Here is a 19,007-nt window from a genome sequence, read left to right on the forward strand (position 1 = left end):
TTAAATATATTAAATATATTTTGAATATTTTAAAAATATTATTTAATATTTAATAATATATGTTATTTAAATAATATTTATTATTTAAAAATATTTAAAATTTAAATATTAATTATTTAAATTTAATATTAATTAATATTAAAAAATATTTATAAACGAGTAAAAAATAAGTGAAAAGGAAATTACTAGAAAATTACATAAATACTTGAACTAATTTATAAATTATATCTATTAATTATATATTATAAAATAATTATTTTCTGACAAAATAATATTTATTTCACAAATATCTTGTATAGCAAAGACACGAACCACTTCACGGCTTCATCTTCAGTCGATAAAGAAATACTCTATAATTTTTACAACTCGCGAGAGATTCGTCTCGCTACTAAATAACAAACCATGTCAAACCGTATTCAAGTTATATGTTTTTTGAGTGCCGTTCGTCGCAGTTTCGAAAATTATGCGACCCTTGCTGTACTAAATAGATAAACTTCGAAAGAAAACTCTCGCATATCAAACGCGAAGGAAGAAACAACGATTCTGTCCCAAGTAATCAACCTAAACTTTTATGATCCCCATTTGACTTCCTGACACTCTTTCTCGATTGCATTTTTTCAATTTATCTGTCATTTTACGCGATATATTTTTTCTCTTAGTTTTCTCTTGGTGTTTTACTATTTTAAATTATATATTATAAAGAAAGAAATAAACGTTTCTTCACTGGTTCAAAAATTTGTGGATTAACCTCCTATTTACCTATATTTTGTAGGAATGAAAATGGAGAACGACCGATTAAGTAGTAAAGATACGAAGGAAGATAAGGTCGAAGCTAAGCCTAAGGAAGTATTAGGCTTGACCACCAAAGTAGCCTTGAATACCCTGCATCGTGATGTTGGACGTGTTTTACAGGAATACCAAGAGGATCGCAGAAGAAATAAGTAGTGTCTTGTACAGCAATTGTAATTGTTTCGAATAACAAACATGTATTTGTAGATATATATTATGAATTTGTGCTCATATGACATCCAAGTAGCTAACTGACATCATTTTGACATTTAATGATGTTTAATGGCATCATTTTGACATTTAATGGTTAATGATGTCATTTTGACATTTATGACGTTTAATGATGTCATTTTGATGTTTAATTATATCATTTTAATGTTTAATGATGTTATTTTGACATTTTATGACATTCAATGACGTCATTTTAATGTTAAATGACATTGAATGTCATTTTGACATTTAATGACGTCAGTTTACTACCTGGGCACCTGTGTTCACATTGTGATGACTCTTTGATGTTTCAGAAAGTACAGAAGTTGGCTGAGGGACTCTTTACACCATCGCAGCCAATATACAACGCTCTGTTGGACCTCTGCTTTTGCGCTGTTGATTAATGCTGTTGTTCTCATGGTCGCGTTCTTTGCGCTCAATGAATCATGGTGCATTGAATTTACAAATATCTATAAATATATATTGGCTATTAACTCATCCCTTTTGTTTATCGGATGATGGATGACTTCCAGCAACTGTATACGCTTAAAAAATAACTTGAAATTTTGAAAAAACTAAAATGTGCGACTGCTCTTAGGTAAAGAATAAGAAAGCTAAAGAATATTCTAATTATAAATTTTATCTAATTTTAAATAACTGTGTTTCGTTGATAGAAGGCATCCAATAGCTAAAGTGATAAAAATAGTATTCTTAATAGTATCTTACTTGCATTTCATAAATGAGTATCGTATCATTATAGGTATTCTACACTGCCATACGAAGGACTGATAGTCTGTTGTTTAGTAGTATTCAATTTTATTTTAGTAATGTTGGATAATAAATTACGACACGAGGAAATCCCTCATAGAGTGAAGATTCTTCTTGACCAACTCAACGGTATGTATTTTTATTTAAACAATGTATTAAATTTATACAATAGAGCGCAATCTGTTGCTTCAATTTCAATTTAGATTTTGTAGCCATTTTAGGGTCAACTTTTTCAACAGAAATCCAAGTTTTATGTGCAAACTCTAAATTACTGCATTAGATATATTCTTAAATTTCTAGATTTAATATTTTATTGAAAATTAAATCCAAATTATAAATTAAAAATACGATTTTATTTGTCACTTAATCGTGATTATTGTAATATTTGTTAATTTAACACTCAAAATTAATATTGCAAATAATTTTATATTTTATATATGTCCCAAATAGCAAATCATTCTGACGTCTAATAATGTCATCAGTTTGCTCTACTTGGGATATTTATTTTATATATTATATCTCAGATAGCAAGCGTACGTCATTTTGACGTTTAATGACATCATTTAATGATGTCAGTCTGCTACTTAGGATATTATATTATGTATTTATTTTATATATTATATCTCAGATAACAAGCATACGTCATTTTGACATCTAATGACGTCAGTTTGTTACTTAGGATATTATATATTATATATTATATATTACAATTTTTCTAGTATGTGATATATGTACATTTCAAAATTGCAGTCGCGCGTTTAACATGCAGATGGAAATCTGAGAACTATCCACATCTGTGCAGTCCGCAGTCACCTTGCCTGACCCTGCAGTGGACGTATCGCGACGGCGAGATAGTCAACTTGCCATGGGCGTTATTGGTGGCTGGTGACGTGATCGTGATGAAGCCAGGCCAGCAAGCGCCCGGATATTGCGTCCCTTACGACGTACGTAACTTCCATATATCGTATTTACGCGACTTTTTAAATTGTCATAATTACATAAGGAAGTCATTCGAGCTCTCTAGCTCAAGAAGATACCTTCTGATGCTGAAATCGAAATTTTCAGGATCCAGAAGCGCCGGTTTTGCACATCAGGGAAACCTACAGTCCGCCTGTGCACGGCGCCAACGAGATCTTCTCCACGCCACAGGCCCGGGTACCCCTGAAGAACAGGATCTACAAGCTCCAGGAGACGCCATACCTGGCGAACCTGAGAATGGCCCTGGACCAGGCGCTCAATCGACCAGTCACCTATCACAATCGCAAGCGTCATTTGCTGATGATCTGCTGCATCGAGCACATCGCCTATCCGATACTTCTGATCGTCATTCTGGTGGTCAATCTGCTACGTTACCTGTATCTAGCGGAGTATTTCGGCACTGGCCACTGGAGCGAGATGTTCCTGCTGCAACCGATCGCCGTGAGTCTTCCGTTGCTGCCGCTGGTGTTTCCCTCCTGCTGGATATTCCTTAATTGTTTCGGTATGGCTCGCTTCAAGGCCTTGTACAAGCTCTATCTGTCAACGAAGAAGCTTCAGGTTGGTATTAAGTATGTAATTTGCAACTACATAGTTTTTAAATAGCAGCTACATATTTTTTTCAACTAGTTACATCAATTGATTCTTCTTTTTTTACGCATAAAAGGATTAAGGAAGGTCATCGAAAAATAAATATAAAACAAGATATTTTATATTTTATTCATTTTTTGATTATCCATTCTTAACTCTTTATGAAAAATAATGTGAAGGATTAATCTATATATTTAAAAAAAAAGAGAATTCTATTTAAACGAATAGGTTGACTTTGAAATAACCTTCCAAATGACCTTGAAATATTTTTGTTACAATTTCAACAATATTTTCAACTATACAATTAATTAAAATAAAATCCTGTATGTATATTTATTACATAAATACTATAGATGTTTATCAATTTAGTTTGTAGATCCTTTCGAGGACGCGGATATTAATGGTCCCAATCATCCGGATGTAGTATACAATTGGCTCGAGCTCAAGAAATACTTTTTCGACATTCTTTTCGGCAGGGAGCACATGATGTCGCGATCTGCGAGTATCTTGCACGTTCTAGGGTCTGTAACTGTAAGTATGATTACACGAATCTATAATATTATAAATACTTTATCAAATATTACAACTAATTCTGTGTACTCTTCTTTACAGGCCTTGTGTTGCGTGGACAAGAAGGGAATTCTCTCGTGGCCTAATCCCACAGCGGAGAAAGTATTTTTCCTACGTAACGCGAATAAGACTTTGTCGCCGAGCTCGAGGTAGTCATCTTGTAGTTGCCCGATATGCGAGATAATCCGAGTATCTAGAAGAATTTGATATTCCCTCAAGAGAGAGAGAGATAAAGGAATTTAACGTAACTTAAAAATTGCGCAATGAAACCGAATAGTAGCAAAACCGCGTCCACGTGACTACAGCCTTATTATTTTGCAGCACCGGCAGCGTGAACAAGACAACGGACAAAACCCAGGAGTCCGAGGAGACGAAGGTGAACACTAACAGAACATCTTTTGTGCAACATGGTGAGAGAGAAGAAAAAACTTAACTCAGAATTTTTTATCTTCGCTGAATTAGTACAGCCAGTTCAGCTGAAAAGAACGAACCTTGACAACTTCGACGCTTCGTAGATATATCGCACTCCACCGCCGAGGTGTTGGATCTCACGCACGACCACGCTCTGCCATTTCGGCTGCAGTTCGACGATCACTCCTGGCGGCAGCATCTCAACTCGCTGAAGCCGCTCGGCCTGGCGATCCTCCTCAATACGTGCAATATGGACACACAGGAACATTACGCGCAGTTCTGCTGCCACGTGACCTGCGAGGCCCTCTACAACGAGAATCTGGTCCCGGTTACGAACAGACGGTGCGCGTCCTTCATTTGTCATTAAGGCTCCCAGAGCTTTGCCACGGCCAGATTGTGACGTCAGAGGCAAGAAAGCGCACGGACTGAATCTCATATTACTCAAGTAGCAAGCATACGTCATTTTGACGTCGAATGACGTCATTAGACGTCAAAATGACATCTAATGACGTCAGTTTGTTATTTGGGATAGTCTCTTTAATTTCTAATCTCGCATACTATTAAAATGACGTTATTTTGATATTTAATGACGTCAGTTTGCTACTTGGGTACAGTCATTTTACAGCTGTTAAATGAAATATCTTTTCATTTAAAAATGGTGTCTAAGAATTTTGTGCTTTCTCGCCTCTGACGTCACAATCTAACATGGTCACGGTGAAGACCCAGGAACATTAATTTGTTATTTTAAAAAATTAAGCAATATATTTGTGATCGCGATTTCTCTTCATAATTTTTCGAGATAATTGCAATAATAATAATATTTATAGTGATAATAATTGTAAGTTTTTGATTTTAATATTGTTCATATCACATTAGCAGATGCCTGTGTGAACTGGCGAAGCAAATCGGCTTTCAAGAGCAAGCACAGACAATTTTTCAATTGGAGCAACAACTATGCACGTTTAGACACGTGGTAAGTATCAATCATAATTATATATTTGCATTGTATAAAATTAAGAATGCATAATTTTTCAAATCTTTTATGTAAGATTTTAATTTTAGTTTTTATTTTTCGGAGAGCATATAGATTCATCTACTGATAACATCAATAATAAAAGCATATTGTTTGCACTTATTTAACTTAATTCTTAAAGCTATTTTTAATTTGTTTTTCTAAAAAATAATAAATTATTTAGGTAATGAATATTTTTATTTATATAATTAATATATAAGATTAATACATTTTATATAATTAATTTTATTATTATATACATATCATAAAAATTAATTATATTGTTGATACATTATTATTATTATATATTTTCTATATTATATTTATCTACTGTAAGTTATACTACATTATATTATTTTATTGAACTATAAAAGTAGACAAGAACTAATTAAACCTTTCGTTATTGGTAGCAACCGGAAATGGTCAGGCGGGACATCAAGTTCGCGCGTTCGCTGAGCATCGCGACAAAGTTGAAGTTCCCGTTTCCTCACATGGTCGCCGTAGTCGTGAAGGAGCGCACTGGCGCCGGTCTACAGTTATTGACGCAAGGAACAGCCGATATAATTCTGGACTCATGCATCGAATACTGGGATGGTCGCGATCTCTGTCCTTTTTCCGCGTCCGACAGGTACGTCAAGTTGTCGGAGGTATCTTTTTATATTTCTGGGAAACTTTTTTTTTAGAGATGTTTAATCAATCACGTTCGTAATGCTGGGCCGAACGTTTTAGAAACTGTCCCTGACGCTCTTTCTTTTCATCGTCGCAGGAAGAAAGTACAGGACTTCTATCAGAGGACCAGTTTGACTTCCTACTGCACCGCGTTTGCTTATCGACCACTGGCGCGGGCCATCAAGGACAAGATGTCCGAGATATATCTGGAACTCCCAGCGGACAGCAAACACCTGTACACACCCCACAGGAGTCCAACCCCGCTGCCCTGGGACTTTAGAAATGTGCTCGATCCTAAAGTACGAGGAATACTCGGGCAGTTTCATTCAACAGGTTGTTACAATTAAGTATTTTTTTATTTTTATATTAATTTATATTTTAAAGTAATTTGTTTTTAATTTTTTTTTATACTTTAATTTTTTTAATAATTTAATAACGAGAAAAAAAATTATAATAGTTGCAAGATAAAAAGAGAATAATGAAAATAAAAAAGAGAAAAGATATAACATTTGATTTTTGTGTTTAATTTCGATATATATGCTTTTTCTATTTTTACTATAAATTATATAATTTTTATACTTTCTTTTTTGAATAAAATGTATGTTTGCTTTGCACAATTATTTCAACTAAAACATTCTTTACTTCTTAGACTCTTTGTTGTGCAATGAAAATAAGGATGATGATGTAAGCGATGTCGAAGGCTGTTTCGACGTTCAGTGCAATCAAGTCTTCATCGGAATGGTCACCATGCAGTATCAAGCACAAACGGACATGGTAACTATAATACAATTTATATGGTCAATTATTAATCGATTTTTCATATATATTGCATATATTGCAATGTATTGTATATAGTACTTTGTTTAGTATTTTACATATTGTGTATACTTGTCTTTTTGTTTCTTTTTTTCATTTTCTTCTTTTCTTCTTTTACTATTTTACATATATACATTTATATACTTATTGTTATATACTTTTTTCTTTTCGTTTTTATTTATTTATATATTATATATATAAAATAAATATACAATACATTTAAAAGAAGAAAACAAGAAAAAGAAAAGTAAAGAGAAAGAAAAAAGAAGAGAAGTAAAAAACAAGAAGACAAGGAAGAAGAAGACAAGAAAAGAAAAAATATGTTATATATTATATGTAATTTTTTCTTTCCTTTTACTATTTTACATATTATTTATATACTTCTTGGTCTTCTTGTTTTTTCCTTCTCTTTATTTCTTTTCTCCCTTTCTTCTTTTTTCTGTTGTCGTTCTTGTCTTTTAAATATTGTGTGTATATATGTATATTATATATTTTATATATTATATATTATATATTATATATTATATATATATATATATATATATATATATATATATTATCCAATTAGAAGAATATACATTTAGAAGAAGAAAAAGAAAAGAAAAAAGAAGAGAAATAAAAAACAAGAAGACAAGTATATAAATTATGTGTAAAATAGTAAAAGCAAAAAAGAAGAAAAAAGAAAGAAAAAAAAATGTTATATATTATATATAATTTTTTTAAATATACAGGTGCAACTGATCGAACAATTGGACAGGGCGTGCATAAGGTTCGTCCATTTCAGTAAGGAGAACGAGCTGCGCTCGCGTGTCTTCTCGGAGAAGATGGGTCTGGAGAGCGGCTGGAATTGTCACATCTCGTTACTTAGCGAAGGAGCCAGGTATCCCGCGTCGGAACACTAGCTTTCTTCTTCGATGTCTCTCGAATTTGTAATGGGTTATATCCGTAACTTTCTTTCCATCGTCTCGAGAGCCTCTAATCGACAATATTTTTTTTATTCTTTTGATTCCTAAGAGATTCTATTCCAAGGAGAAAATTTAAAAAGGAGAATTTATTCGAAAGATTAGAGGAGGGCGATTTAAAAAGAAAGTATTTCCGACCGAAGGGGTTAATTGTAGAGCAAACAGGCTGCACGCATATTAACAACTAAGCTCTTGTTAGAGCAAGCGAACTGCCCTGAGGCTCGAATGTAAGATGTATCCGTGTATATTGCAGGAGACAGCAATGGCTGGAGAGATTTCCACATTTGCGTGTCCCGTCGTATATGTTTGTCTATACGTCTTTTATTACCTCTGTTATATTACTGTTAATCTCGAGCTGCATGTTCACACATGTCGTCATCGTGCAGGATGTCTCGAAGAAAAATAAAATATATAAAAATATATTATTTATTTAATAAAGGAAATTGTCTCGCCAAGATCAAGAATTTCTAAGATTCTTAAAAATTCTTGACCATATAGAGAAGTAGATTTCATTTAAAGTCAAATTTTCTGATGGAAAGAAATATTTTCCTCCTAAATTCCTCCGAGACATTCTACATCTAATCTCAGATAATGCCACATGATTTGGCTGCAGTGTTCTAATACTGATACATGATATTAATATCAATCATTCTTTATTCGGGGCGTCGAGAATCGCAAGTATCACATAAAATTAAGAATACTTAAAAAATTGTATTTAAAATTTTGAAAATATCTAGAAAATTAAAGTATTCTTAGATTTTTTCTTTGAAGATTGGAACACATTTTTACATACTTTAGGTTTGTTCTTTTCAGCTGAACTGACTAGTTCAGAGTTTATCTTCCTTCCAAAACGAAGCAAAAAAAAACTCTGAACTATCACAGCCAGGTCAACTGAAAAGAACAAACTTTTTCTCTCGTGTCACTTTTTGTCAAATAATTATGCTCTCGAGACTGCGAGTCGACGCCCAGTTGAATCATGCGAATACACTCATGCGAGAAGAAGATATACCCGCTCATCGTGTATACTTGATTGTAATTAACACACACACACATGACAATATCAGGTCCGAGAGTCCAGTGGGTTGGTGGGTGAGCCAGGCGGCAGCCATGTCCTCACCCACTCCTTCACCCACGGCCCAATCTCATCAGCCTAATTACTCCTGCATGGACGAGGCCAGCCACTTGCTTAATCGTGTCTTACCTCGGTACGTTGCGCTGATTACATGTAGAGATTAATATACAGCTCGCTATATTATCAGATCAAACTTTTGCTTTGCTTCTAAAAAAACTATATATATATATATATATATATATATATATATATATATATATATATATGAAGAAATTGAAGAGACTATCTCAGGTAGCAAACTGACGTCATTAGATGTCAAAAATGACATCATTTTGACGTTTAATGCTGTCATTCCATATCAAAATGGCGTATGCTTGCTACCTGGGATTCCAAGTAGCAAACTGACGTCATTAGATGTCACCATAACGTATGCTTGCTACCCCAAGTAAAACAGAAAATCAAAATGATATTATTTTGATTTTCTGTTCTCCTTGGGTACCTGGGATCCTAAGTAGGAAATTGACGTTTTGACGTTTAATGACGCCATTTTGACGTTTGATAACGTTTTGATGTTTAATTACGTCATTTTGATGTGGAATAACGTCATTAAACGTCAAAATGACGTATGCTTACTACCTGGGATGTTGATCTTAGAATGCATAAGCTATCTTGATAAAAGCTCTGATTTCGAAAGTTTCACGCGGAGGTGTCGAGATTTCTTCAGGGACTCAGAAGATGAAGAGAGAAATTTCATTTGAAAGAAAACTTGCTCACGCATTCTATGATCAATTCTCTTGGCTTCTCTGGTAATCTTGTGCTGATGTGTTTCTATTCGATTTAACTAAAAAAATATAGAAGACCTTGTTTCATCAATACGAAATATGCCTTTCGTTTTAGCACCAACCTAAATAACAGCCGAGCGATGAGTATGTCGGCGCCGAGCGCCATCAACACGGATTTCACGACGGTGAAATTTGACGACGAGACCACCGAGTGGAATAACACCGGGACCTCGCAGCCCAAGAGCGCGATGAGTCACAGGTAGGAAGAAGCGCAACGTCGCGCGATGTTAATGTTCGATTGGTGATTCCGACTCTCGCTGCTTCAGGGAACAGGACACGATGAGAAGCGAGGACAGCGTCCTGGTACAGAGCGTCGATCTGGGCTCGGGTCAGGAGGCTTGGAGGTCCTTGAGCTGCCTCACCGACAGCACCGAACAAAGCGCTCCGGTCAACTTTGACCTATCCAACAGAGTAAGCGGATTTTCTTTTTTCGATTAATTATATATTATTGCTATATATATAGTAACTATATAGTAATCAATAATTAAATATAATTATAGAAATTATACAGTAACTATGTAGTAATTATAATAATTTATGATTGTAGTAACTATCCAAATAGCAAGTATACGTCATTTTGACATCGAATAACGTCTTAGACATGAAAATGACATCATTTTAATGTTTAATGACGTCAATTTGCTGCTTGGGTATATAATGATTATAATCAACTATAATTATAGCAATAACTATTAATATATAGTAATTGTGACCGATTATAGTTATCGTATAACTAACAATAAGTAGCAATTTTAATTAACTATATTTTCAATTAACTATAATTGTAATTGCAACTATTTAGTAACTATAATCAACTATAGCTATAGCAATAACTACCCAAGTAGCAAAGCGATATCATGAGACGTTAAAATGACATTACTTCGACGTCTAATGGCATTAATGTGCTACTTGGGTAATAGTAATTCTGAACTATATAGTAATTACAACTATATAATAATTGTAATCAACTATAATTATTGTAACTACCGATTATAATTAACTATAATTAAAGCAATAACTATATACAAGTGATTATAATCGACTATATGTATAGCAACTATATAGTAATTGTCTATAATTATAGCAACAACTACGGTGATTGTAACTATAATTATAGTGACTATATCAATTATAGTAACTATAGCGATCGTAATTAACTATACTTGCAGTGATAGCAGCTATACAGTGATTACAATCAACTATACTTATAACTGTAGGGATCATAATTAACTATAATTATAAAAATTACAATACCTATAGTAACTATGCTCAGCTTTAATTACAGTAACTATATATTACAGTGACTAGATATAATTATATTACAGTAACTATATATTGTAATTATATATAACTATTTACTACATGTAATATGCTATAAAACTGATTGAAACTTGTACTGTGTAGGCTAAACTACCGAGAGGCATAGACAAGATACGTCCGCACATAGAGTTGATCGACAACGTGCCGCTGCTAGTGTCCCTGTTCACCGACTGCAACACCACGGTAACTCGCGAGATGCTGCACATCATGCAGGATTACGGCGAAGTTGTATGCGTCCTCGGCTCGGCCGCCAATGCCGAGAACATGCCGATATTTATGCAGGCCGACGCCGGGTAATTTTATTCCCAACTTCTCTGATCCACGAATCTAATAAGCTTCTCAATGAAAACTAATTTCCGAACATCTCTGTAGAGTGGCGGTGGAGCCACTGTATCCCCAGGTGTGTCAGAAGATGCCCGTGCTGGTGTCTACCACGGAGGACCAAGGGATCTCTCCCGTCGACCTTAGCAGGGCTCTCAACTCCGTCGCCTGCTCGCTGAGCGTGAAGCGCGAGGATCCCGTGGCGATTTTTCATCTTGTCATGGAGGTACGACGTTACACTTCTAGACCTTCATATACATTAGTCAAAAAAATTATCGCAACACGCTATTAATATCAAAATTTCCCGTAAATTCAAATAATTGTATCTCTGCGAAAAATTATCGTATTTGAAAAATTTTTTTTTGTTTTAAAGAGTGAAGTCTCTACTTTGAAAAACTTTCGTTCGATTTTGATTTTATCTTCTCCCCCTCTCTTCATCCTTTTAAAAAGTAAGAGTTTTTTCCAAAAAATTGTAAAATTTAACAAACTCTACGGGCTAAAATAAATTTTTTTCGCAAATCTAATCCAAATTTTTGTAGAATATAGACTTTTTCCTACAAATTCTTCATTAGCAATTTTTCGCGCAATCATCGTTGGTGCGCGTCGGGTATCGCTAATGCTGGTAATAAGTGCACAAAAATGCATAGATAACTTTGATATGTCGTAACTCTGCTAAAAAAAATAGTATAAACTTTGCTTTTTTCTAATTTATAAAAACATCTTACTTTTTAAAAAGGTGGAGAGAGGGGGAGAGGATGTAATTAAAATCGAATGAAAGTTTTTTAAAGTAGAGACTTCATCCTTTAAAACAAAAGAAAATTTCAAATACTATAATTTTTTGCGGAAATACGCTTATTTGAGTTTACGCAAAATTTTGATATTAATTGCGTGTTGCGATAATTTTTTTGACCAGTGTAGTTAGCAGACAAATTTGATATTCCCTTTATTATCTTATTATACCAATCGCTTGGGAATAGTTTGGACACATTTAGGAATAGTTTTCTCATAATTTAGGAAATAATAGTTTATTTATAATTAATTAAAATTAATTGAGCTTGTAATTGGTAGACAATAATTATAAAAATTTTTTTAAATTTTAATTAACGTGAAATTATTTAGGAAGCAAATCTGTAATGTTTTTAACGTTTGGGAAATAATTATTTAATTTGAAAATCAAATTTTAAGTACGCTTAGTGGACATCGATTGGACAAATAATATAAGTACGATATATTAACAAAAAATCAAACGTTCTTTTGGAAATATATATTTCCTATAGTCTGTCGCAAATATATACAATTGATAGCTCTTTAATGGTTTCGTATTGCTCTATTTTTTACGAAATTGTACACATGCACCCGTGTGCGTGTCGTGTGTGCGTGCGTGCGTGCGTGCGCGCGCATGTTTTCAGATTTCTTAACCCTAATACAGAGTGTATACTTCCTAGAAAACCCTGAAATTCTCAGGTAATTTTGTTTTACCTTGAAAAATCCTAGAATTATCGTGGAATTTGATTTGAACTCAGAGAATTTTTTAAAAAATTGCCCCTTTGATTTTAAAATAGTTTTAAAGAATTAAAATTCATAAGTTTTATATGAAGTATATATTAATATATATTTTATTATAATATAATACTACATTACATTATATTTAAAAAAATACTTTATTTGTGTTAAAAAATTATAACATATAAACGTATTTCAAAATTGTATTCTAAATATTATTTAAAATACCTTAATTTTACTTGGAATTCAAATAAAAGTAAGATTTGAGTATATATACATCCTGTTTAATTTTAAGCAAAAACGCGCCAATGAGTGCAAATTTATTGATATTTAAGGTGAAGTAGCTAAACTGATTATCAAAAAGATAAACTAAATATTTAGTCAATAAAGGCTCGCATAAATCCAAAACTAATAAAAGGAAATTACTAGGCCAACTAAACGAGCTGAAAAACAGAAAAAAATTTTCCTTCTTTATTATTAATATCATTCGCATACATGCGAATGAGATATTAATAATAAAGAAGGAAAATTTTTTAACTAACACCTGTTTTTCAGCTCGTTTAGTTGGCCTAGTAATTTTCTTTTGTTAAGATAAACTAAGATAAGAAGAATTAGAGATGAGATGAGATTAATTATTTTTTATAATAAAAAATTTAAATATAAAATTTATCCAACTAAGCGTACTTTAAACTTGATTTTCAAATGAAATAATTATTTGCCAAATGTTAAAAACATTTACAGACGTGCTTCCTAAATAATTTAACGTTAATTGCAATAAAACACATCTTTTTATTATAATTAATGTCTAACTATACGCTCAATTAATTTTTATTATTTATAAATAAACTATTATTTTCTAAACTATAAGAATCTATTTTTAAATATGCCCAAACGATTTCCAAGCGATTGGTATAATCACCGACGAGGTACTATTAAAGACCGACGACCTTACGGAAGTTTGTGTCGCCCACTAAATAGACCTGTCGATGCGGTGTCGGTAACTATCAAATTTCTATTTTATATATATAAATACTTATATACATTTAATTATTAATTATGTTGAATATAAACTATAATTATTATTTACAATATAGTAGAATGAATAAAATGTTCTTATTAGCTATTTATTGTCATGATTATCCCAAGCCCACCGGGCCCACTTGTTAGAGACAGAAATTTACCCAAGCCCCGACAGTCTTTAACAGTACCTTGTCAGTGATATAATACCGCCATATTGGGCATGTACATTGTACGGTGCGTATCGGATGCGCAGTATGCTCGAGTGTGTTTGCTTACATTGTACAAAGAAAAGGTTGACTCCTGTCCAACTGAGGACGAGAGCGAGGAAATTGACTTCTCTCTTCTCTCAGTCAATTCTCTCCGGAGGACTAACCGAAAGGAGACAAAGATCAGACCAGATTCTCACAGAATCTTCTGTAATTACATCCTGCCGCAAGGAGTCCTTGTCCGACTCTTACAAGGTTCTGCCGTTGAGTCCCTTTGTACGGCGAGGTGCATGAATTAGCATCTTTTGATATTTATCTATTTTATTCATTTATTTTATAAATAATATATTATTTTTTAAATAATATAAGAGAACCGAATAAATGTACATTATTTTCTCCTAATCATGAGCAACCATTTACAGCATCTCCTCTAGTATAAAAGAGAAGAGACAGCTGTATCGTACCAATTTACATTGAGACAATTCTATACAGTGTGATAGCTTCAGCCTTTCCTATATTTACATACGTACAGGCTCGTCATTACATGAAGAACCTATGGAACTGCCTGCAATTCTGGCTATGCTGCTCGGTCACCATCGCCATCACGCAGACGTTATCGGCATTCTTGCTGCTGCCGCCGCTGTTCTCCATCGATCAAATACTCTGGCTGTGCTGTCTCATCATCCCCCTTTTGTCGACATGCATGATTGCCACGCCGATAGACCCGACGATAATGCAACGCGCGACCGGGAAAAACCAGTGCGTAGTCAACGGAGAGGTGAGCAGGTTCATTATAATTACTATCTAGTTATTGTAATTGCTGTATTTAGTTATTTATAGTTACTATAATTATATAGTTGAGTATGATCACTATAGTTTTTGTAATTGCTATAGTAATGATTCCTATATAGTTACTATAATTATTGTTGGTTATAATCATTATACAGTTATTGCTGTAATGATTCCTATATTGTTACTATATTTATAGTCAATTGTGATCACTATATAGTTATTGTTATTGCGGTAATGATTTCTATATAGTTGATTATGGTTGCTATATAGTTATTGTCACTTCTATATATTTGTAGTTACTGTTCTTCTCTATAATTATAGTTGATCATCACTATATAGTTATAATTGCTATAGTAATGATTCTTATATTGTTGCTATAATTATCGTTGATTTTAATGACTATATAGATGTAATTGCTATTGTTCTAGCTAACTATGATTACTACATAGTCACTATAATTATAGTTGATTGTGGTTATTATAGTTTTTGTAATTGCTATAATTAATTTTTATATAGTTACTATAATTATAGTTTATTTTAATTACTATATAGACGTAATTGTCATAATTATAGCTAATTATGCTGGCTATATAGTTGCTATAATTATAGTTGGTTGTAATTACTATATAGTTGTAAATGCTATAATTATAGTTAATTACAATGGCTATATTTGCTACAATTATAGTCGATTGCAATTGCTATACAATTTCACTATAAATATAGTTAATTACTATATAGCTACTATAATTGTATTCTATCGTAATTACAATTATTGTAATTGCTATAATTGTGTTGTAACTGTTTTATACTTACTATAATTACTGTAATTATAGTTGATTATAATTATTGTTACTATAATTATAGTTAATTATATGTATTGTTATCTCCCAAAATATTTACTCTCCGAAATTCTCGCAGTTTAAAACTAAATATACTTTTTAAAAATCACTTATTCCGATTTTTTCTTATTTTCTAATTTATTTTAATTTAATTTGCAATTTATTCAAAGATTTCTTATTCTGCATATTTATTTTAATAGCTGACTTTTATGAAAAATGAAGAGAGATCAGAATATTGATATGAATGTGTTGTAAATAGCTCACCCTCTTCGTGCTCTGGTGCTATGGTAGCAAGTTCCTGCCTACGATGATCACAATAATTGTGTCGCAATGTGTCTCCTTCCTGTCCCTCTGCCCCATCTACCTGCCGCAGAACTCCAAGTGCCTGTACATATATCCGGATCCGCGGGACCAGATTTGGAGCGGTTGGGGCAGCAAACCCATCGTCATCTTGGTCGTGCAGCATTTCGCTCTGACCCTCATAGTCCTACACTTTGGTAATTATACACTAAATATGATATAATATATTATATTAATAATAATATTAATAATATGTAACATCATATTGATAATATATTGTAAATTTTGTTTCAAAAAAGATTTATTCTTATAAAATAAAAAACGATATTTATCAATTGTCCTTAATCGAAATATTTACTTTTATGTTTTGCTTCCGCATACATTTCCTTCTTTGGAAAAAAACCATTAATGATCTCATTTGAAACTTAACTTAAAAGAGAATCTATGAACTTTTTAAATAATTATAATATAATAATTTGATATAATTATAATAAAATAATATAATAAAATATAATAAAATATAATAATTATAAATATTTTTTAATAATATACTAATATATATATACTATATATATATATATATATATATATATATATATATATATATATATTAAAAATTAATATAATACGTGCGCAAAGCTCGTTAATTAATATTTATCTTTTCTTTTTCAGTTACGATATCTGTCAGCTTTGTACATAGGGAATACTCGATATGGAGGAAAAATCCCATGAATAATTCTACCTGGTGTCTCAGCGTGCTTATCGTGTAAGCAAAAGTTTCTAATCAAATTATCAAGGTTGTTGTTTGTAAAAGTAACTCTATCGTAACCAAAATGTAACAGGTCGATGCAATTTTTTGTTACTCTTTTTTTTTAATTCTATTATAAGATCAAGTTATATATAAAACACAAAATTTACATTTTTTAATATTAAAAGAAATTTATAATTTCTATATGAATTATTTAAGCAAATATAAAATATATAATAATTTTGAATTTTAAGATCTTAATTAGAAGAAACTTTTTTCAAAAATATTGCAATATAATTGCGAGGAAATTTTTTTAAGAATTCAAATTTTTGTAACATGAATAAACAAAAACTTTTCTTAATTTTCCTTATAAACATATATATTATATATATAAATATATATATATATATATATATATTATATATATCCTTATAAATATATAAAATATATATCTTTTGTGCATCTTTAATTTGTCAAATTTTAACAAGTCAAATTTTAAGAATTCTTAGCGTGTGTCTTCTCGCTTCTGACGTCACAATTCCAACATCGATTGGTCTTAAAATAAAATTATATAAAAATTGTTTACTAATAAAAGAATTTGTGATTGATCATTTGTATTTTGTTATTATAGATTATGCGTGCAGGCGGCATTTTCCGGCGTAGTGTTCCGCAGATTTTGGCGAGAAGAGGGCAAAAGAATGGAGAACTTCCCGACAAACGTCCCGTTGTTCCTTTTAATCTCTATTCCGCTGACGTTCGCGATCAACGAATTAATTAAGTGGCAAGAAATTAAGTAAGTTTAGCTTCTTACACATTCATAAAATAAAGCTGCAACCATAATTCGTTAAATTAATTATTAATTAATAATACTTATTAATTAATTATTAATTAATTTTCAGGGTCAACGTTAGGTATCAAAAGAGAGCACGTCTAGAATTCGGCACAAAGCTGGGAATGAATTCGCCATTTTAGTTCAATTCGCGCATTGTTGTTTGTCTTCAAAGTATACAACACAAAAATGTTTAAAAAAGAAATACGGGTATAATATTAAATATATTATAATTTAATTAATTAATTGGAAGATTAAATTAGACAATCTAACTTAACCTGAGATTAAGTTAGGTAATCTAACACATGTTAAGAACCAACGCAGATAAAAGTGAGCGTAATACAATTCCCATTTGTATATAATACTATAAATATATATGCATTACAATTTATATAAAGTCTATATATATATATATATATATATATATATATATGTATGTATAAGTTTGTATTATTTAGACCCTCACATATATTTACAGTATTTATAGAAGAAACACTTGTAAGCACTTTTATCTGCGTTGTAACTTATAGTCTGTTCAACAGATCTTGAATAGATATCTTAGAGCCATAAATATATAGAAATAATTAAAAAAGTATTGTACTGATATTACATTTCAGTTGTTCCAAGCAGGGATTATTTAGGACAGAAATTCATTATATCTTATAATTTTTAATCACGTGTCAAATATTGCCAAATAATGAAAAACAGAGCACTGGTATTTTTCTATAGCGACGTATAAATTATAATAATTTACGATGTGACGATGAACAAAGGCAAAGTCATCAATTACGAGCTTAAATGAGTTGTAATTTATAATAATAACGAAAAATCTGAGAATAATAATGCTGAAAGACTTATTTTTTCCAAGATCTGCAAGTACCTGATAAGTCTGAGGCATCTTGTGTTTGGTGATCTTTTGTTAGTGCTACGTAGTATGCTAACTTGTACATAAATGTTCCTGTTGTGATAGTAATTTATTTGTATTTAGCGCGATTTATAGAGATTAGGAAAGCGATTTTAGCGAATTTTAAATGTACTCGGCAAGAGATTGTGACTTTTATCCTAAGAAAAAAAAAGAAAGTTTGAATTCTTGGAGAAATATCTCGCTGGTACGAGGTTCTTTGGTTGTGAGATAATCCTCAGTCAGATATTTCGATCGTACAAATTTGTCGATTTTCTCGCGAGGAAAATGTGATGTAATCATCGAGATTTTTCTTTTTTTAAACAAATACAGTCAAATCTCCGCATAATCTTAGTACAAACTTTTATTCATCACTCCAACTAAACCTCCGCATAATTCTAATTTTTCCTCCTTATGTTACTCCATCATCAATTGAATTTTTTTTAAGATAAAAATAAATTGTGTGTGTGTGTGTGTGTGCGTGCGTGCGTGCGTGCGTGCGTGCGTGCGTGCGTGCGTGCGTGCGTGCGTGCGTGCGTGC

General features: G+C 32.0%; 1 protein-coding gene and 1 long non-coding RNA gene across 4 annotated transcripts; one reads left to right on the top strand and one right to left on the bottom strand.

The window, feature by feature from the left end:
- The first annotated feature begins 373 nt into the window (after positions 1-373).
- On the top strand, positions 374-18,815 carry l(2)k05819 (transmembrane protein 94-like protein l(2)k05819). Of its 3 annotated transcripts, none has more exons than XM_029321016.2 (25): positions 374-552; positions 773-941; positions 1,314-1,448; positions 1,760-1,896; positions 2,518-2,711; positions 2,833-3,303; positions 3,703-3,864; positions 3,946-4,052; positions 4,225-4,313; positions 4,419-4,656; positions 5,191-5,287; positions 5,737-5,954; positions 6,093-6,328; positions 6,645-6,769; positions 7,543-7,691; positions 8,838-8,978; positions 9,743-9,886; positions 9,954-10,098; positions 11,092-11,300; positions 11,380-11,554; positions 14,590-14,835; positions 15,948-16,185; positions 16,661-16,754; positions 17,368-17,529; positions 17,636-18,815. In XM_029321016.2, the coding sequence occupies exons 2-25, from the start codon at positions 775-777 to the stop codon at positions 17,706-17,708; spliced, it is 4,152 nt and encodes a 1,383-aa protein (XP_029176849.2). In that variant the 5' UTR covers positions 374-552; positions 773-774; the 3' UTR covers positions 17,709-18,815. The 3 variants fall into 3 exon arrangements, with proteins under 3 accessions (XP_029176849.2, XP_085345041.1, XP_085345042.1); XM_085488915.1 differs by having other exon boundaries at positions 5,194-5,287; XM_085488916.1 differs by lacking the exon at positions 8,838-8,978.
- Positions 6,090-16,530, bottom strand: LOC146720225 (uncharacterized). Its single transcript, XR_014926167.1, has 2 exons — positions 15,953-16,530; positions 6,090-10,086 (listed from the first exon to the last, which is right to left on the bottom strand). It is a non-coding gene; the product is annotated as an uncharacterized LOC146720225 (long non-coding RNA).
- Positions 18,816-19,007: the final 192 nt, after the last annotated feature.

This window comes from Nylanderia fulva, unplaced genomic scaffold (genome assembly GCF_048542155.1).
Source record: "Nylanderia fulva isolate GAGA-0341 unplaced genomic scaffold, ASM4854215v1 Scaffold74, whole genome shotgun sequence".
NCBI lineage: Eukaryota > Metazoa > Arthropoda > Insecta > Hymenoptera > Formicidae > Nylanderia > Nylanderia fulva.